The 22,275-nt window shown below is 42.3% G+C and overlaps 1 protein-coding gene across 3 annotated transcripts in view; it reads left to right on the plus strand.

Annotated features, from left to right (window-relative positions):
* ST5 (suppression of tumorigenicity 5) overlaps nt 1-22,275 on the plus strand; it is a 670,601-nt gene that overhangs the window by 273,280 nt on the left and 375,046 nt on the right. For all 3 annotated transcript variants that reach the window (XM_030201020.1, XM_030201019.1, XM_030201022.1), the window contains exon 3: nt 13,726-14,907. In XM_030201020.1, the coding sequence (XP_030056880.1) occupies nt 13,726-14,907 (1,182 nt within the window). The remainder of the gene's footprint in view (nt 1-13,725; nt 14,908-22,275) is intronic.

Here is a 22,275-nt window from a genome sequence, read left to right on the forward strand (position 1 = left end):
AACATCCAATATAGATCAGCCATAGGTAAGCTTTTATATCTAGCTACCACATACAGGGCTGATATAGCAAATGCAGTAGGAATTTTGAGCAGAAGGGTCAGCTCACCTACCAAATCAGATTGGACTGCAGTTAAAAGGATGGTAAGGTATTTAAAGGGTACCATTGATTGTAAATTAAAGATTTCAGCCAATAGTAATCCAAAACTAATATGTTACTGTGATTCAGATTGGGCAGGGGATCATTCTGATTATAAATCCACAAGTGGATATGTGTTTATGTATGGAAATGTACAAATTTCATGGGCCAGTCATAAACAAAGTATTGTGAGTCTGTCTTCTATAGAAGCTGAATATGTGGCCGTATCGGAAGCGTGCAGAGAACTGATGTGGATTGAAAAACTTTTGCTGGATTTCGGAATAGCTGAAAAGAGACCAATCCAGATAATGGAAGATAATCAGAGCTGCATCCGACTGTCACAGAATGACAAGGTTCAGTCACGCACCAAGCACATCGCAACGAAATACCACAACGTGCGAGAGTTGGCGAAAGAAGGGGTCATCAGTCTACACTATTGTCACACCAGTGAGATGACAGCTGACATCATGACCAAACCGTTACCCAGAGAACATTTTGTGAATCTGCGTATAAAGCTTGGACTTTGTATGAATAAATATTGCATGACAGTTATGCATGAGAAGGGGTTTGTTGGAATGTAATTGTATTTTACATGCATTGCCTGTCACCTATTATTTCTCTGTGATTACTCTGTGACCTCTGATGTGAATTACTTAGAGAGGTCACACAGCTATGCAACTTCCTGTTAGGGGTTAGATGCAGCACATGCAGCACATGGAGCACATGGAGCTCATGATCTCTCCTAACCTGAGAGGATCTATGGTGGTGTGAGCATCCATTACCATCTAAGCACATGGAAGGAGCTGATAATACAAATGTATAGTAATATATATATAAGCCTGTCTGATTATAATCTAACTACAAACTGTGAGTAAACAGATGTTTTGTTACTTCAACTTTAAAGTGACTCAGCAGTGAATTATTCAGGGGTGAATGAGAGAGAGATGAAGAAAGAAATTAACATTTCTAAAGCTGAAGCTGTGTGTACTAAAATCTGCTAATTATTTACTACAAATAATCCAACAGAGAGGAGGGTTGCTGGATGGAGGGAAGGGGAGAGGAGGGTTGCTGGACATGGTGGAAGAAGGGGAGAGGAGAGGGCAGGGGAGAGGAGGGTTGCTGGATGGAGGGAAGGGGAGAGGAGGGTTGCTGGACATGGTGGAAGAAGGGGAGAGGAGGGTTGCTGGATGGAGGGAAGGGGAGAGGAGTGTTGCTGGACATGGATGGAAGAGAGGGAAGGGAGAGAGAAGAAATGCTGGACATGGATGGAGGGGATGGAAGAATGAGGAAGGAGATGAGATGAGATGAGGGAAAAGGAAGAGAGGAGAAAAACTGCACATGGATGAAGAAAATAGGCAGAAGCTGAGGACCAGAAATGAAGAAGAAAGGAGGAAAGGAAAGAAATGGAAAGGAAGCCCTGGAAACGGAGTTAAGAGGACAGATAGCAGCAGAATCGGATACTGGGCCAGCATGATCAGAAAAACAGTCACCAGACAACAAAGGTAGAAAAAAATCATTTTATTTTCATTATAGTGTTTGGAATATGTCCACTTTGAGAATCAGGTGCTTATATTTATTTACTTATTTATGGCATTTTATCCCACATTAAACATGAATTAAATTGGAACCTGGGATCATTTAATTTTTTTTTCCTGGAGACAGTAATGCATTGCCCCCCCCCCCAGGCTCTCTCCCCGGCTATAGCCAGCTCTGCAATTTTGAGGGGAGGTGCACAGGTGGATGGGGGGGGGGGGGGGTGCAGAGGTGGACCGGGGAGAGAGCCTGTTGTTAAACATTTACCAGCACACCACTGTCTAGTGCCCACCCATCCAACCTGTTGGCCCACCCAAAAATTGACTTCTGGCTACGCCACTGCCTGATAGACCATTGCAGACTGACAGATTATGAGGGGCATTTTCAATAAAGCAAAAACAAAAAAGGAGGTGAAAACCCTCACGAAATCGTGGGATGTAAAACAAAAAGTGAGGAGAGTTGATGAGGATACCAACAATGAAATATTTATTGACTTTTAAAAAATTAAAAAATAACAATGTGGGTCATTTTTATGCACATTATTTTTTAATTTTTTAAAAGTCAATAAATATTTCATTGTTGGTATCCTCATCAACTCTGGGCATTTTCAATAAAACATCAATAAAACATCTAAATCCAATTTTGGACAGTTTGCTAAAAATGTCCAAAAAAAGAGTGGTAAACATAGCCAATTTTGAACCTGAAAAACGTCTATCTTTTTGGTTCAAAAATTGCCTTTTTCTAAATATTTTGTGCTTAGTGCATTTTTTTTTGGGGGGGGGGGGGGGCATTTTGGAAAATAAAACGCATAAGAGAAAAACACACAAAAAAAACATCCATTGGGATGTCTGGGGGCCATCATTCTTAGTAGACTGCCCACACAGACATCCTAGCAGAGCAGTGGGGCAGCCTAGGGGGGCACTGCAGTGGACTTCACATAAAAGGTCCCAGGTACACATCTCACCATAACCCCCTTGTATTGTATGGTAAGCCCTCCAGGAGCAGAAAAATACGTACTGTATCTCACTGTACATCTCTACAATTGCTTGCATGCTTGCAGGTGTCACCTATATGTAGATACAGCAGGTATTTAGTATTTTTAGGAGGGCTCACACATTCCACCCCAAGTGTACTAGTTAAGAGTGATATATGGGCCTGGATTCCCTTCTGTACAGTTCACTGCACTCACCTCTAGGCTACTCCTGGGACCTGCTTCTAATAGGAACGGCCATCATGTCTGAAGCTGTCATAGAGCCTGGTATGTACTGTCACTGTCATATCTCAGGGGGCTGGGATGGGGTCAGTGACCACTGCAGGAGAAAGGGGGAGTTATATCTTAATCCCTCCAGTGGCCATTTGGTCATTTAGGGCACCTTTGGGTCACAATCATGATCGAAACAGGCCTAGCCAAAAACGCTTTAATTTTGGCTCTAGATTTTTTCATTATGTTCTATTATTGCAGAAAAACATCTATCTTTTGGTGTCACCCAAGTCCTGCCTAAAACACGCTCCCTTGAAATTTGGATGAACTATGGAGCAAAATGTCTAAAATTGGAGTGTCACCTCCAGCCTTGGATGTAGGTGGAACTTCTCTATGTATTCCCTCCATGGCCCCTAAAACAATAGGTCCTTTGAAAGCTGGCAAAGCAACTGTGTCCAGTGATCATAGTAGCATCAGCTTGACCTTGTTTTGCTACTGGTGATGTACCCAGTCCTACTTCCAAGGGGATCCAGTCTCCAGCAGGGTTCGGTCTTCATGGAGGATCTAGGTGCCTTCTGGCTTATGGCTTGGCCCTTGAGAGGCCTGCCTGAAGCACAGAGGCTACCATTCCTCTATTCCAGTGATTCTGAACCTTTTTTCAGTCGGGACACACCTGAAGGACAATGCTTGCATACATGACACACTGCATACATGACCTTCATGGACCTTTGCTCTGATACTGTATGGCAATTCTTATGAATTAAATGTAAGCATGCTCTGCATCCACAAATACCCTATCTCCCCCCAGCAACAGGTGCAGATCATAACTAGCACACTTCCTCTGTGGAAGTTACCATACAAAAATAAATAAAATTATGATTATCATGTCATTGGAGTGTAATAGCAACATAAATCTCTCCACTACTGAGCACACTGTAAAATACAAAACCTGAATAAATTGTAACTCAAAATTCATGTAGCAAATCTGCCATACAACAGTAGCACTAATTCCTATGATTCAAACATGAACCTTACCTAAGAACAGGAAGCACTACAAATATTACACTGGCCCTAGAACACCAATACACCTATTACAAGTAAAACGGTACAAGTGGGACTGCTACAGAGTTCTATACAGAAACTACATGCAAACAGAATACCACACCTCAGTCACACGCAAAATGCAGACAAACCCTCACCAAGTACAGAACAAGGGATCACAAATTAGAATTAGAAATATAAAGTAAAAAATTGAACTGGGAAACCCCAAGAAGTCAAACAAGGCATGTACCACTTCATAAGGACAAACAAAAGCAGAAATACATTTCCTTTTCCACTGAACAAAATACAATGACATCTGTGTTGCACATTTCCTAAGGCTAATGTATTCCACCTAATACATTCAAAATAAAACACCTTTTTTTCTATTTTTGTTGGCTGGGCATCTTATTTTTTTAAGCATGTTGGTCCCAATTTCTCTCTTCTGCTTTCCTTTCTGTTTTCTGCTCTTTTTCCAGTGAGTGCTGTCCATTGTCCTTTCTCCACTTTCCTCCTATCTTCTTCCATTCCCTCAAATACATCTGTCTCTGACATATTTCCTCTCTTTTTTACGCCCGCCTACTCATATTTCACCCTTTTACTTTTCAGTCCTCCAGTTATTTTTCACTTACCTATCAACTATCCAACTACTTCCCTCACTCCCTAGCTCTCCTGACTCATTCCGTCCCTGGCCTCCTATTCCCTTCTCTTTCACCCACTCCCTATTACTACACCTCTACCCTCTGTACTCACCATCCTTCTCTCACGCATCTCCTTGAGATTCCCCATGGGTTCTCCCATGTAGTTCCACCATAACAAACATCTCTCCTCCCTTCCCATATTCTCGTAGTCCAGTATCTCCTCTCTCATTCTTCACCCACACTTATAACCTAGAATCTCCCTATCCCTCTCTCTCCTCTACTCCTATGATCCAGCATCTTCTCTCTCTTGTACCCCTATGGTCCAGTATTTACCTATTCCCTCTTCCTTCCCTTCCATTGCGATGGTGCAGCAGCTCTCTGTCCCCTCTCTCTTCCCTTTCACCCCTATATTACCCCCCCCCCCCCCCCAAAAAAAAAAAAGCACAGCTTTAATATTCAGCATGGCTGTAGCTTGGAGGAGAGAGCAACTGCAGAAAACCCAGCCTAGCAGCAGGATACACAAATTCTGATGTTGTGTTCCTTCCTGGATTGTTTATGTGGCAAACCATGCACTAGAAGTGAAAGGCCTAGTAAAGTGCTGTTTACCACCTACATAACCCAGAAAGGAGCATGGCATCAGGGTTTGTGTAGCTGCATCTCCTGTGGGTCCAGTGTCTCTCTCCCTCTCTTTCTTCCATCCCCAACAATCCAGGATCTCTCTCTTACTCATTTTCACACTCTCTCTCACTCTCCCCCTCCCGCCCTCCAAAGCCTGGAGGCACCCTCTCCCCCAGTCTAGTATCTTTCCCCTTTCTCCTGTCCCCTTACCCTTCACAGGTCCATCATCTCTCTTGTACCTTTCCCCCTGCAGATCCAGCACCTCTAAACCCCCCCCCCCCCCATGTCTCTGGTACTTCAACTTCTCTCCTGTGCCTCCCCACACTCTGGTGCCTTGCTTTCTTCAGCACCTCATCCACCTATCCTTGCAGATTCAGAGCCCCCCCATGACTCCTATATCTCAGCTCCCCCCCCCCCCACAGATCCAGAACCTCACCCTCTTCTAACCCCAGGCCCCCCCGTGACTCCAGTGCCTCTCCTTAGCCAGTCCCCTCCCCCTGGCAGTCATAGCAAACTGCCTGGGCTGACCCGGAGTCTTTCCTCTGCAGCTGTCCCGCCCTCACATAAACAGAAAATTGCATTAGGGGGTAGGACAGCTGCAGAGGAAAGGTTCCGAGTTGGCTCTCCAGTTTGCTATGACTGCCACTGCTAGTGAAGAGGTGAGGTTTGACCGTCAGGGAGAGGGCTCGCCAAGCAGAGGCGCTAGAGTTGCATGAGGTTTGCGGGCCTGCGGTCAGAGAAGAGGGTGAGGTTCTGGATCTGTGACTGGAAGGAAGGGGAAAGGAATGTGGAGAGAGACAAAAAAAAAGTGCAGCTTTATATGCCAGCACTGTGACACACCAGTTGAGAACTAGTGCTCTGTTCTAATGACCTTGTTGTGGGTTTGTTGGTCTTCCATATCTCCGGCATATGTCCATGCCTGGTGGGCCTCTAAAGTTTGATGTACAGAACTGAAGATCTCTCCAAGGCATGCAGATCTGCCATTGATCCTGGCTTTTTTTTTTCTTTGCAACAGGGTTGTGACCAGAGCTTAGCAATTAATTCTCTAAAGGTCCAGATGGCAGCTCTCTTGTTTCAGAGGTAGAATTGATGGTCTCTTTCTGGCAGCTCAGCTGGATGTGGGCCATTTTTTTCAGGCAGTTAAGCAAATTCAGTCCTCATTACAAGGTATATTGCCCACTTGGGATCTCAAATTTATTTATTTATTTATTGTTCACTTATATCCCACATTTTCCCACTCATGCAGGCACAATGTGGCTTACAAACATTAAATAAAATTACAAAATAGGAAAACTTAGAAGAGTATACAAGGAGTATGCAGGGGGGAAATACATCTAACAGGGTGAACTAGCAGGGTAGGAGCCATGGAGGGTACATCAAGCAGCGGTATAAAGTGAGGAATTGGTCTTGGCAAAGAAGTAGGTCTTCAACAACTTCTTGAAGAGGGCGTGGTCCGCTTGAGTTTTAAGGTGTTGCAGGAGAGCATTCCAGTGCTTAGTACTCCAATAGCAGAAGGACAAGGTGAAGATCTTCTTGTACTTGACACCCTTTTGGGAAGTGAAGGTGGAGGTAGGAATGAGCAGCAGGGTTGGCATTCCTGGGTGGGAGGTAGATCAAGGGGTGCATATACTCCGGGGCAAACCCATAGATAATTTTATGGGTCAAGGAGCAGAGTTTAAAGGCAATGCGCTCCTATACAGGCAGCCAGTGTAATTTGAAACGTAAGGGTTCAGCATGTGCAAAGCGTCGCTCTCTTAGGATGAGTCTCGCAGCAGTGTTCTGAACTGTTTGGAACTTTTTCAACAGAGAGGTCTGGCAGCCCGCATAAATTCCGCTGCAATAGTCCAAGTGGGAGAGGACAAGCCAGTGGACAAGTGTGTGGAACAAATCTCTAGTAAGGAAGTATCTTATACGCCGAAGCCTCCACATGGCGTGAAACATTTTTTTGGTGACCAAGTGCACATGATTGTCCAGCTGGAGGTGTGTGTCCAGTTGCACTCCTAAGAGACGCAGGCTTGTGGCAATCGGAAGGGCAGAGCCCAATACTGGGAGCACCGTGTCAATTACTGGAGTGTGGACGGACGAGAGGATGAGACACTGTGTTTTGTCCTTGTTTAATTTGCAACGGAAGACCTGAGCCCAATGTTCTAAGGTGGAGAAGCAGGCATCAATGAGGTGAACAATTTCCGACACGGTGGTGCGAAAGGGAATGTAGATTGTAATATCGTCGGCATAGATGAAAGGGTTAAGGTCCAGTTTTGCGAGAGCAGCAGCTAAAGGCATCAACATAATATTGAATAAGGCAGGTGAAAGTGGGGAGCCCTGCGGAACCCCACAGGAGGCCTTCCACGGATCAGAAGTAACCAAGTTCACTGAGACCTGGTAAGTTCTTGTTGTTAAAAAGCCCGCGAACCAGTGTAAGACAGGACCTCCTATGCCAAAAGAATCCAGCAGATGAAGCAAGATTTCATGGTCCACCATATCGAAGGCACTAGACATGTCAAATTGAAGCAGTAAAACCTTCCGACCGATGGATAGCTCTTGCTTAAAGTTAGATAAGAGGGTGACCAGGACAGTCTCGGTGCTATATTGAGCTCGGAAACCAGACTGAGAGTGGTGTAGGATATCAAAGGCAGTCAGGAAGTCGTTGAGCTGGACGTTGACCATACTCTCCATTAACCAGTCACCCTTTGAGTCTTTGAAGTATCCTTCACTGAAGTATTTGTTGTGGAAAATACCGTTTTTACTGGCTGTATTGTTCGGCCAGGAGAGTATCCGAATTGGAGGCTTTTTTTTTTTGCAGAGATCCTTACTGTCCTTTTCAGCTTCCATTTTTCCATTAGAACTGTACTATCCTTTCTTCTAAAGTTTGTTTTCCCCTTTCATCTAAATCAGGCGATTGTACTTCCAAGTTTCTTGGCGATGAACAAATTGAGTTCCTGAACCCTACATAAGCTGGATGTAAACGGAGCCCTCTTGCATTAGTTGGAGGTCACAAATACTTTTTGTAAGTCAGACAGGCTATTCATATTGTTCCTTGGGCTGCCCAAAGGTGAAGTGGCCTCAAAATTTACTATTGCCCATTGGATTAAGGAGGCCATATAAGTAGCTCACATCCTCAATTAGAAACAGGTTCCAGTTTGTCTCAGATTTCACGCGACTAGAGCTCAGGCGACTTCTTGGTTGAAACTCAAATGGTCAGCCCTGACGTATCTGCTGAGTAGCCAGTTGGTCCTCTCTGCATTCTTTTTGAAACATTACAAGATTGATATTCAGGATAGAGGAGATGCGACCTTTAGCAGAGCTGTGTTGCAGGTTGCCTTGTCTTACTCTCACCTGGTGAGATAAAGCTTTGGTGTACATCCTGTCAGTCTAGACAACCGGTCTCGACCCAGTGCCTGACACACTTAGCCAGTCAGGTTTTCAGCATACCCACAATGAATATGCATGAGATAAATCTCTATTTTATGCATATTTATTCCATGAATATTGATTGTGGGTATCCTGAAAGCATGAGGATTGGGTTGAAAATTACTGGTCTAGCTGGATGGCAAGGAATGAGAAATATACACTTACTTGATAATTTTCTTTCCTTGAGTCCTGCTAGACTAGCCCAGAACTCTTCCAGGAAGATGGCAGAGTCCTGGTAGTCCTTACCTACAGGGTGCCCTTTCTTGTTAGTTTTTTTTCTTCACTGTTTTGGTGTCTGCAGTGAGTTCCCTGGTTGAAAATTTGTCCACATCCATATAAGTTCCTTTAGTTAATTCTTAGATTTGGCATTAACATACAGGGAATATTCCTGGCAAACCTTTTTCAGATTCAAAAGTAAACTCAGGGTTCAACCACTGTACAAATTCAAATGATTTAAAAGATCAAAACAGGGTTAACTCTTTGTTGTGCACAAGTGTGTGTTACTGGAGGAAAAAGCCTCGAGAAAACTCCTTTTGTATGCAAACAAGTGCTTTAATCGGAGTTGGACTTCCTCATCATCGGCTGAAAACCCCCCCCCAGATGTTACAAGTAGAACAATAAAGCTTTTCTACTTAGCTTTTGGTGTCCTTCAATAGTCTTGATGTTCGCATCTAGACTACAGACATTGGCTGTGAACGTTGGCTGTGATCTACGGCGGCCAGCGTTTCGAATCCTATCTGCATCAGGATCACACGCCAAGTTTTCTCCGCTCAGTATAGCTGGCGGTCGACCGCTGGCTATACTGAGCGGAGAAAACTTGGTGTGTGATCCTGATGCAGATAGGATTCAAAACACTGGCTGCCGTAGATCACAGCCAACGTTCACAGCCAATGTCTGTAGTCTAGACGTGAAGATCAAGACCATTGAAGGACATTAAAAGCTAAGTAGAAAAGCTTTATTGTTCTACTTGTAACATCTGGGGTTTTTTTTTTTTCAGCCGATGATGAGGAAATCCAACTCCGATTAAAGCATTTGTTTGCATACGAAAGGAGTTTTCTCGAGGCTTTTTCCTCCAGTAACACACACACTTGTGCCACAACACGAGTTAACCCTGTTTTGATCTTTTAAACCTTTTCCAGAAACAGGGAGGTGGTAGAACTAGACATGAATGAGGTTGGGGGGAGGCCATCTCAGGAATAATGTCAAGATGTACTTTTTCACAGAGAGGGTGGTAGATACTTGGAGGTGATGGAGATGAGAACGGTAACGGACTTAAAAGATGTGTGAGATAAACGCAAAAGAATCCTGTTTAGAAGGAATGGATTCAAAGAAGTAAAGCCAGTGTTGGGCAGACTTCTACGGTCTGTGCACTGATTGTGACTAGATAGATTTGGATGGGTTGGAGTGGGGCTTCAATGACAACTTCAGAACAAGGATAGTGCTCGGCAGGCTTCTATGGCCTATGCCCTAAAAATGATCAGGACAAATCAAGGTCAGGCATAAGAACATAAGCGTTTGCCATACTGGGACAGGCGGAAGGTCCATCAAGCACAGTATCCTGTTTCCAACAGTGGCCAACCCAGGTCAGAAGTACCTGGCAAGATCCCAAAGCAGCAGAATACATTTTATGGTGCTTATCCTAGAAATAAGCAGTGGATTTTCCCCAAGGCCATGTTAATAATGCTAAGCTAACTGCTTTTACAACATTCTCTGGCAACTAATTCTAGGCATACGTATTGCAATATTACATCATGCCTTATACCACCTGTTAAACTGATTATGTAATCAGAATCTTCAAATCTCTGCCTCTAACTGCTGATTGGAGGACATAACATGTCGTCAGTCTGGCCTGGCCTATCAGGACTCGGGTCTAGCTATGGATGGAGAAATTCACCCATAACCTCATGATTCCCTTTCTTTAAGAGAGCTGCATACATACCTAAATGTCTACATGGAAAAGAAGCAGCTATTTGTTTAAAATATGTATACTGAAGCAAATAGAAATTCTGGGGCAGTTGGAGCATGATCAGAATGAAAATGTTAATGTAAATATTGCATACAACATTTCAAGAGACTGCATAGGTGCAAAGTCCACAGGTACATTTTACTCAAGTATCATATAGCTAATTTTCAAAAGAAAAAGCTCAGTTTCCTTTTGAAAATTGGTTATTGGTACAAAGTATCTTTTGGACATTCTTTGCAGAAATAGCAGGCTCAAATATATGCTGAAAGAGATGTGTAAATTTGAAAATCAGTTCTGTGCAAGTTGTTGTCCTACCTAATCCCTTCATACTTCTGATATAATTTGTCTAAAAGTAGGTGGTTTCAAGAGCAGTTTTCAGACAGGCCAATTTACCCAGGTAAATCGGTTTGAAAATTGTTCTGAAAGAGGGCAGTTTTCATATTGGCCACATTTGTAGCAAAGTCTGCGGATTGATTGAGTGTGTGTGTGTGTTTTTTTAAGTGAAAGTACGTAGACACACGTGCTGTTTGAAAATTGCCTAAGGAAAACATCCCACATATACTTGCACCTGTTTCTTCTGCAGCTACTTTTTTTTTCCAGTGAAAGCACACAGTTTTGAAAACCAAAACAAAACTATGCATTGTTACAGTCTCTGCCCTAACCCTGCCCTCTAGAGAATGCCTCTGTTAAATAAAGGAAAAAGCTAGGCGTGTTGTGGAACCATATTCGTACTTCTAAACCCACAGGGAGAATGGACAGTTTTCAAATAGCCCATTTACCTGGGTAGAAACAGAGTGTAATATGCAGAAACGGCTTTGCAAATTCCATTCCTTACCCCCTCCTCCCAATGTGTGTATTTAACGGATATCCATATGTCCAAAAAACCTGTGGTTAGGTGTTTATTGCCAGATTTCTTATCTGCTTACAGAACTGTTTCCAAGACTGTAAGGCAGATGATCTGCACAGAGGCAAGGGAAGAAAAACCAAAACATTTAACAGAAGAATTAAATATCTTTGCTTCCTCTCCCCCTCCTTAGCTGTTCTACAGAAAGCAGCTGGTGTATAGTGTGCTTCCATCTCTGATGTGCTTCTCCCTCCTAGTTGTGTCTGAGCCTAAGATTTAGTCCAGCTGAACAGCCGTTGGCAATGAGCTCAGCCAAATAAAAATAGACTTATTCTGTAAGATATTAAAAACCTTAAAAATGTTGGAAACACTGCAAGAACTACCAAGGTATGAATTAACCTCAATTTGTAGGGGATTTTTTTTAATGCCCATCAAAAATAAGAGGGAAGATGTATTTGCCTTTCAAACATATTTTCTTCTTTATAATTTTGGGTTTTGCTGTTTACTTTGATTTACGAAAACCTTTAGACTATTTTCAAATTTGGATGCACATAGCTCTTTGCTTCCATTAATGAAAATGTGAGTGATCCACTGTTAATATACTACAGATTGCTGAAAGAAGGTAAACACCGGCATAAATGCCAGACAAATTGCCCCCCCCCCCCAACAAGCATTTACATGTGTGCAGTCATTTCCCTGACTGCCTCCCCCTGTCAGAAATGCCTCTTTCTACAGTAGCTGAATGAGCTGGTTTTGCTCTCGCCTAGTAGATAAAAGAATGGCCACCTTTAGTTGTCCTATGACAAACATTTTATTGGCGATTCACATTCAAGTAAAGTTGTTTAAATCATAATTTTTAGTGGGATACTGACAGTAGAAACTAAGGGGTCCTTTTACTAAGCTGCAGTAAGCGCTAGTGTACACTTGCCACAACTTAAAATGACTTACCACAGGATGCGCTCAGGCATCTGTGGTAAGTTCCTAATTTGTGTGCATTACCAGCATGTGTGTATCTGTATCTATCTATCTATCTATCTATCTATCTATCTATCTATCTATCTATCTATCTATCTATCTATCTATCTATCTATCTATCTATCTATCTATCTATCTATCTATCTATCTATCTATCTATCCATCTATCTATTGCATTTGTATCACACATTATCCCACCTTTTTGCAGGCTCAATGTGGCTTACAATGTATCGTATTTGGTGATAATGGATTAGAACATAATCACTTATTGTTACATAGAGAATTTGAGTAACATAGTAGAAGTTTAGAACAAACAGATATAAAAATAGGTATGTGTAAGGTAAAGGACATGCATGCATTTATATTTGTTGTTCTGTGTGGTATGCCTTATTAAAAAGATGGGTCTTCAGTGATATTCGGAAGTTTGTTAATTCGTCAATCTTTCTTAGGTTGTGCGGCAGTGCGTTCCATAGCTTGGCACTCAGGTAGGTAAAGTTTGCGTGCGTAAGTTTGTATTTTAGACCTTTGCAGCTTGGGAGATGAAGATTAAGGAATGTGCGGGCTGATCTTTTGGCATTCCTAGTCGGTAAGTCTATCAGGTCTGACATATAGGCTGGGGCATCTCCATGGATGATTTTGTGAACTAGAGTACAAATCTTGAACGTGATGCGTTCTTTGAGTGGGAGCCAGTGCAACATTTCTTGTAGTGGTTATATATATGCATGTCTGCGGGGATGGAGAGTGGATGTTTAATGGTCGTGTGCTAATGGTGACACTAGCGCATGGCCAATAACGGAAAAATGGCCTTAGTATGCAGGAAAATCCTTATATTGCAGCTTAGTAAATGGACCCCTAAGAAAACAAAATCAATCATTAAGAAGACAATATTGTAAATGCCTTTGACAGGTAATAAGTCTCTTACCCACCTAAATAGGCTGCTTGAAAGTCCATACCCTTCATGAAAGTGAAATAAGTGTGTAATGTAACAGCACATGTACTTTTTGTTCCTTTTGAAATTTATTCAGTGCACAAAACTGTACAAGAGATAATCTATAGTCCATAACCCCCCCCCCCCAATAAAAAATATATAGTTATTGGAAGCCCACATCACGAGAGGAAAAACAAGCTAATCTCACTTAAGTAACCAACTCAAGAAATCAAGAATCGCCCCACAATAGCACCTAACAGCAGCTCCACTGCCAAATTTTGGGTCTTTTTGACATGACAGACAATGAGCGCTTACTTGAACTGTTCAGGAAATTAGAGATGTCTGAATTGCACCAATACTTTGTGTACATGCTCAAAACAGCTTATGTAAATCTTGTGGCCAGTGCAGCTTACTGTTTTTTTTCTTTATGCTTCCAGATCTCAGTCAGTGTCGCCACTTCCTCTCTTGTCGCCAACTAGAAGCTCAGCATATCCCTTCAGCGACAGTGAGGAATTCTGCAAATCCAGTAGGTTTTCCAAGGTGTCCGGTTCCAGAGTGATTCTCAGGGGGTCTAGAGGCTGTTTTGTTTCTGCCTCTGCCTCTGACACAGAATCGCAAAACTACCTCTCCAAAGCACTCAGTATTGGATGTTTGGATAAAAGGCTGTCTTTCAAAGTTGAACACCAAAAGGAGAATCTACAGGAGCCAAGGGATGGTGCTGTGATCAGCAATTGCCCATTTGCAAGAAGCACACTTTCCTTAGGGACTGCTGCAAACCTTCAAAACTTTTCCCTTAGTAGGGCCAGTGTCCGTTCTCGGGTTCTTGGCATTAAACAGAAGATCTCAGAATGGGAGTGCAGGAACGAGACTGCTCCCAGGATGAGTTTATGTATGGACAAGGGAGACTTAGGGGACAGGTTTGGCAGTGAGGGATGCCCTAGCATTCTTCCATCTCCTTGTAGTGAGAAGGCTTTTGATTTTAAAGGATATCGAAGAATGAGCAGAACATTTTCAGATTGTTCTTATCCAGAAACTGAGGAGGAAGAAGTTTTGGACCGAGATTCCTGTCATAGGTTTGAAAGGAGAGCTAGCAGGAGTGATCCTGCTAGTGTTTTTATTAAAGGACATTCAAGAAAAGAATCCTCTTCTGCTGTGCTAAATAGAATTCAGAAAATTGAACAAGCACTGAAAGAAAATCCTGGACAAGGTCTCCCCCAGTTGCCCAGCAGTTGTTATAGTGTTGACACAGGAAGGAAAAGGTCTATAACTTCAGGTACTTTAGATACTCCAAATGAGGATGTGAGAAATAGCCCAGGAGGAACCATTGGTTTATGGGGTGAACCAGACACCCCTCCTGTTTCTGGTAAAGCTATACAAGGGGCTACCTCAAATTCAGGCAGTCCCAAGCTGCTTTCTGAGAATCCATCTGATACTGCAGTAAATCCTGTTCCAAAACCAAAACGCACGTTTGAATATGAGGCTGATAAGAACCACAGGAGCACACCAAGCAATGGTCTACCTCCATCTACATCTGTTTCTCCACCTCCTCTCCCATCAACCCCTGCTCCTCCTGTTACTAGGAGACTGAAGAAAGATTCACATAGAAAGCTTCAAAATAGGTACTGTACTAAGTGCTAAAAGATTTTCTGTTCAATTTTAGGTTGCATCTTTATACCGGCTTGTACCACGTCAGAGTGCAATTTGTGTATGTGATCAGAATATCAGTGGCTTGCTTCTGAATGATGGCTTTCACCTTTGTAATTCTCCAGTTCAAATATGTAGGCTTTCAAAAATACTGATAAGTCCAAAATATCAAGAAGAGTGAATGGACTCCTGAGGCAGGCCGCAGGCACTTGCCACGCCAAAACGCAGGACTGCATCGAGTCCATTCAGTCTTCTTGATATTTTAGATGTATCAGCTTTTGTATCGTACATATTTTTAATATTGTCAATAAATTGTTAACCCTGGTTGGAATTACATTGGTCTTCCCCAATTGTTTTTCTTTGTTCTTGTGTTGTGCTTTGGGGGCAGTTGTGCGCTGTTTTTCATTGGCTTTCATAAATAACAAAGTTCAAATTTTAACAATTGAAATCTGGGACCTTCTTTTGTTTTAGTGAGCATCAAAATTGCAACGTGTTCTCTGTTGAATTGGAACACAGAGAGGTTAGTGCTGCTTTGTGCTGTGAAAATGATACATACAGATAGGTTGTGATGTAGTATGCAAGGGGAGAAAAAAAATTATTCCTCACTTACCTGTCTGTTACTTTGTAAAAGTCATCACACCTTTGCATATTTTTCATATTGTGCTGGTTACAGTAAATGCAATTCAGAATGTATTATAGTAGGAATTTGTTTCACTGATCTACGCAACATTTTCTAGCTATTCTTTCACACTGAAAGAACAAAGAAATATTCCAAAAGTAATTTGAGAAATTAAAGTCTTCATGTTTATTTATTTTATTATTTGTTGCATTTGTATCCCACATTTTCCCGCCTATTTGCAGGCTTAATGTGGCTTACATTGTTCAGTCATGGCGATCGCCATTTCTGGAGTGAGAGATACAAGTGGTATTACATTAGAGATCATGATTGGCATAGTAGAAGATACTAACACTTGATTTTTCATGCCATGCCTGTTTTTCTTGTCTGGTCCCTATCTTAATGAGCTCCTTACTTGCAAGACGAGCATTTATTTTTAGGATTTAAACATGACTATTTGAACACTCCAACATTCATTTTTTTTCTTGCTGAGCAACTGCATTGTTGCTTTTGTTTTGAGCTTATGATCAATATCATGCTGAAAAGGTGAATCTTCTGCTCACTGTCTATGGCAGACTGAAACAGCTTTTCCTCCAGGATTTGCCTTGCTTATGCACAATCTATCTTTTATTCTATCATTATAAGCTCACCTGTCCTGCTGTTGCAAAGAATCCCCACAGCTATATTTTAATATAGGTGTGATGTTAACAAGATGATTGTTTGTTTATTAAAACTTAGTATACTGCTTAACTTTGCCAAACAAAGCAGTTCACAATTTGAATAAAATACACAAGTTAAAACAAGATAAAAATAAGAAGAAAATTCAGAGAGCAGGAACTCTATTGATATAAAAGGAAAGTCAAGTGAAAAAAACATTTATGCAAGGAGATGATGTGCTGTGTTTTTACATAGATCAGACAAGAACACGCAACTCTACTGAAGTAACAACACAGCAAAGGTGACAGAACCACAAACTGGTGACACTCTGTATAATCAAAAAGACCTTTATTGTCAACATCCAAGACTCTAAACATCAAGACTTGAAATGAGCTGTGTTTTGGCCACAAGGCCTGCATCAGGAGCCTGGATTTAAGATTCCATTCGGCTTAACTTAGTGCTCTGGTTTAGCTGCAAATCTGAAGTCAGCTTCCTGAGCTAGGTTCTGGTAGCTACACATAAGTAGTGAAGGCATACGCTGTAGGATGGCTTCTCCCTTCCCCTACAGTGTATGGCTTCACTACTTATGTGTAGCTACTAGAACCTGGCTTCAGATTTGCAACTAAACCAGAGCACTAAGCTAAGCCAAATGGAATCTTAAATCCAGACTCCTGATGCAAGCCTAGTGGCTGAAACATGGATTGTGTCGAGTCTTGGATGTTGACAAAAAAGGTCTCTCTGATTACATAGGACCCATTTTAGAAGGGGGGGGGAGCAGGTTTACTGCTTGCTAAAAAGGAAGTACCACCGGGCTACTACAGCAGCCTATTGATAGTTCCCACACCCAGCGCTCTGTCATATCTGGCGCTACAAAATTTTGTTATTTTTGTAGCACCGGTGTGTACCCAGTGGTGATTACTGCCCGGTCACCGCTGGAGCCCTTACTGCCACTTTAATGGGTGGTGGTAATGGTTCTTGCCCCCCCCCCCCCCCCCCCCCCGAAATGGACACACAGCAAGTGCTTTACTTACCGCATGACCATTTCCTGAAAAAAAAAAAAGACCTACCTTTTACCTGCTGCAGTAAAAGGGGGCCTTGGTGCGCATCAAAAATGTGCGCAGAAGCCAGCACAGACTGCCTTTTGCTGCAGCTTGGTAAAAGGGGCCCATAGTGTCACCAGTTTGTGATTCTGTCACCTTCTCTATATAGTTGATACCTGTATTTCTACATTACACACTGCTTAGCACTGAGACCCAAAGTTCCACTTTATCTCATCAGACCACAGTACCTTCCCTCACTGGTATGTGGTACCCCTTGACTTTTCCTTTGAGTTTTACTTTATGCAGCACATTGAAATTATTTTATAAAAGGTTGGCTAGCTGGGGAGACCAAGTAGATGTCTATTTTGAGGTTATTTTATAAAGACACACAGGCACATGTGTAGTATTTATAAAATACAGATTAAAAAACAAACAAATAAGGTGAAGTAAATACACTACCATTCAAAAAGGCACCTCCAAACAAAACAGTTATAGCTTTTTAGAAATAATTTCTTATGAATATGTCTTATTTTAATAGTGGAACCGTCATAACAGAGGTATAAAGTTCTCTCATATGTAAATCATATTTGAATCACCTTTTATAGATGTAGTTGATCTTTCTCAAAGCACATAGAGTTACAAAGTTCCATAGTATGCTTGTTTGTTAAGAATTTGATAAAATCGCCCTTGTTGCAAGACAAATCAGAGCAATGTATATCTCAAAAATCAAAGTTCGAAGGCAGAAAGGAACTCCAGTAAAATATAGGACAGAAACCAGCAATCATCACAGTCGTTCAAAAAAAAAAAAAAAAAAAAAAAGTTCAGTTAGCTGACAGTTACATAGTCAAGCGAGCAGGCTCGCTTGACTTCAACTAGGGTTTTTGTGGTATGCCCTATTGTTATGGAATCAACTTCCATTGGAGATACGGAGAAGAGTGGTCCTACAAATAATTTAAAGTGAAGTGGAAAACTTATTATTTTTTTTTTTCAAAATTCTTGGACCGGGAGGCCTGATTGTATCTTGGGCAGGTAACCTGTGCTGGACACTTAAGAAACTCGGCACCCGTCTGCGCCTCTGCCATCGCCTGCCGGGCAATGAAACCCCCATACTCTGCTGCACACTGGGAGGAGCGCCGGCTGGCACCTGTCCGCACCTCTGGCATTGCCGGCCAGGCAGTGGCGCCCCAACCTCCGCTGCACACAGAGAGGCTGCAGAGAGAGGAGGAAAGCAGGGAGTACCGCGCACACAGCTGCAGAGCTGGGGGAGGACAGGTGAAAGAAGCAACCTTCGGCAGCGGCTTTCGAGGTGCAAAGCAGGGGACCTAAGCAGCTTGTGGCCAGTCAGCGCTGTTCGACACCACACACACCAACTGCAGTGCTGGGAGCAGCCCACGTCCACTAACGGAAAGGGAACTGTGAGTGAATTGTCTGAGTTTATTCAATAGGGGAAACTTCAGAGAATGAGTGGCTTCAGGTGTTTGCTGGTGTACCAGGGCAATACTTCAAGATATTGAGACTTTGCAGTTGAAAAGTCTCAAGAGGCTTGACAGCAGTGAACCAGGGTAAGGGCTAAATTGTTACTGAGAGAGATGAAGGCATTTTCAGCGAAAGAAGCGTGCCTTTGAAAGAGCCTTCTGCACTGCATTTGATCAAACCAGAGGGGTTAAGCTTGTGAAGAGGCAGATCTGTGTTGGGTTACTCAAACCAGAAAGGAAAAGTGAATCCAGTAACTCTGCTTCTATCAGTTGGGATGTTGACTGTTGACTGGTCTGCACACAGGCAAGCTTTTTGGCAAAGAGAAGCAATGTTTGGGATTGTTTAAGTGCATTTATTGGAAGAGCTGTTTATGAAAAAGCAGAGGATAGGATTTAGTGGAAGTTTAAAACCAGTGTTTAAGTGCTAGCATTTCTCGATGACCATTCCAAAGAACAATTGAGTCAAGTACCTTCCTATCCTCTTAAAAGTACCTGTCCATGATCAAGAGCAACCCCAACATCTGGGTCAACTTGTTAGTAACCAAAGACAGCCAGAGAAGTCAGAAGGAGAAACTGTTTTTGTATTGGCAAATCTGTGAACACTCTAACATTTTAAGCAAGCATAAGAAAGATTAAGAAATGAAATTAGCTTAAAGCAACTGCCACAGAATTGATCAGTAACTCTGAAGCAGGATATCGGAGAGAGAAGGAATCTTCCAACTTGAGTTCCTTGTGCTACATGCATGACACCTCCCTGCTAATTACCTTGAAGTTGCTCTGAAGTAGGAATCTTCCAACCTAAGCTCTCTGTGTTGCATGTGTGACACCTCCCTGCTAAGGACCTTGAAAGTGCTCTGAAGTTTCCCCCTCCCCTCCAGCCAAAACCAGAAACTGGAGCCCTGAATATTCACTGGGCAAGGAGGGAGGGAAGCAATCAGTTGCTAAGAGACCGATTAAAGGAGGACCCTGACTCAGAACCACTCTTTCCCCCATCTCCCCCTTCTCCCCCATCTCTTCTGTTCATTAACCTATCACTGAAACCTGATCCAGCACTGATGTCAACAGCTTGAAAGGCAAGCTGAAACAACACACAAGACCAGAACACCAGACCCTAGTCCAAAGAGCAAAGTCTTATCATGCATCCAGTCATCAGAACACAGTGAATAGAAACTAAAATGAATACCTTTCCAACTACTCCTAATAATGTATTCCTTAACACTGATCCACTTAACACTAACCACGCCTTTTGCAGAAAGTAACATCATACGCATACTATACAATCATCAACGATTGATCAGATACACCACACCTCAGCAAACTGACAACAACTTAAACAAAGGAAGACCACCAACATGCGGACAGCCACCACAAAATGCAAAGAAGGGTCCAAACAAACTCACCTCAACAAAGAAACGACAACTAATAAAATTTCACACAATACCAAACGTAGAAGGCCCATTCCAAACAATCCAAGTGGGCTACATCAACGCCAGATCTGCAGCAAACAAAACAGCAATACTAACAGACTGGATCATGGCAGAAGACCTTGACCTACTCTTCATCAATGAAACCTGGATCCATGACCAAAAGGACCCCATAATCCTGGACCTATGCCCTCCAGGATACAAAATTACACTCTGGACCAGAAAGGAAAAAAGAGGCAGAGGCATAACACTAATATATCGATCCCTCTTTACCACTGAAACCACTGCCGAGTTCATGACACCTCAACTTGAAATGGCCTCAATCAGAATCCACAACAAAACCCTTTGCGATCATTTGAATTGTGTCCTGTTTTACAGACCTCCAGGTAATTGGAACGAAGGCCAGACTAACTTCATGGACTTCATTTCAAACACATGTGTAACCAATTCAAATGTACTAGTAATAGGAGACATCAACCTTCACTTAGAAGACCCAAACTCAATCAACGCACGAGAATGTAAGGAATTCCACCAATTATGGGATCTCAAATGACCACAAATGCAAGCTACCCACGTCAAAGGGCACACACTTGATCTCATCTCACACAAACTTTCAACAGACCAGAACTTAAAAATAACAGATATTAAATGGACAGAAACACCCTGGACTGATCACTACAAACTAGACATCCCTACACTGGCGGAAGAAGGGAGTACACCAAATACAAGAACACACATCCTACAGAACAAGAGGTCAAGTACACACGAAAACATTCTGGCAACAGATATATAACAATGAATGGACAGCACAAACAGACTCCATACAGTACCTCATGGAATGGGATAAAAGATGCAAATGCATACTAGATGAAATAGCACCCTTAAGAACAAGATCTTCATGTAAGCATAACTCGATACCATGGTTCAACGATGAACTGAAAAAGCTAAAAACACAATCCAGAAAACTTGAACGAGCATGGAAAAAAACAAAAGATGAACACACTATAAGACGCTATAGACCAAAAGATCATACTATAAAAGTAAAATAGGTACAGATTACAAATACACGAAGAAATTATACCAACTTGTGAACAAACTCCTAGACCCCAACCTGATCATTACATTGAATACAGACATCCCATCTGCAGATGAACTTGCTAAGTATTTCAATGAAAAAATTGTAAACCTACGCAACACGCTACCTCAGGACAACACTGACATCGAAAACTTCATTAACGAGTTGGACCCAACCACTGGAGAATACCTGGCTGACCGAACCTGGTTAAATTTTGCCCTCCTCACCGTCTATACAGTTGCACAGGTGATCGGCAGGTTCTCCATCACTCACTGTAAACTAGATACCTGCCCCAACTACTTAATGAAATCTGCCCTTGACCACTTCTTAGTAGACCTCGCATCCCACCTAAATTACATGCTGCAGCAAGGTCTCTTCCCTAAGGAAAATGGCAATATCCTACTCACCCCGATAGCAAAAGACACCAAGTAAAAAACAAATGAAATCACTAACTACCGTCCAGTAGCATCCATCCTGTTGTCAGTCAAACTGATGGAAAGCATGGTAGCCAAACAACTTACAGAATATATAAACAAATTCTCAATATTACACGAATCACAGTCAGGTTTTCGCCCCCTCCACAGCACAGAAACAGTACTACTCACTCTCCTAGCCAAATTCAAGCAGGAAATAGCAATAGGCAAAAATATCCTCCTCCTCCAATTCGACGTATCTAGTGCATTCGACATGGTAAACCACAATATATTATTAAGAGTACTAGATAAGTTCAGGATAGGTGGAAACATACTTAGCTGGATTAAGGGTTTCATAACCACAAGAACATAACATAAAATCAAACTCAAACATATCATCACCATGGAAAGCAGACTGCGGAGTACCACAAGGATCACTGCTATCACCGATCCTCTTCAACCTAATGATGACCCCACTAGCCAAGTCCTTATCCAACCAAGGCCTTAACCCCTTCATCTACGCAGATGATGTCACAATATACATTCCTTACAAATTTAAACTGACAGAAATCACCAACAAAATCAAGATCAGCTTGAACATCATGGATTCTTGGGCAAATGCATTTCAACTAAAATTCAACAA

Source organism: Microcaecilia unicolor, chromosome 4, assembly GCF_901765095.1.
Source record: "Microcaecilia unicolor chromosome 4, aMicUni1.1, whole genome shotgun sequence".
Lineage (NCBI taxonomy): Eukaryota > Metazoa > Chordata > Amphibia > Gymnophiona > Siphonopidae > Microcaecilia > Microcaecilia unicolor.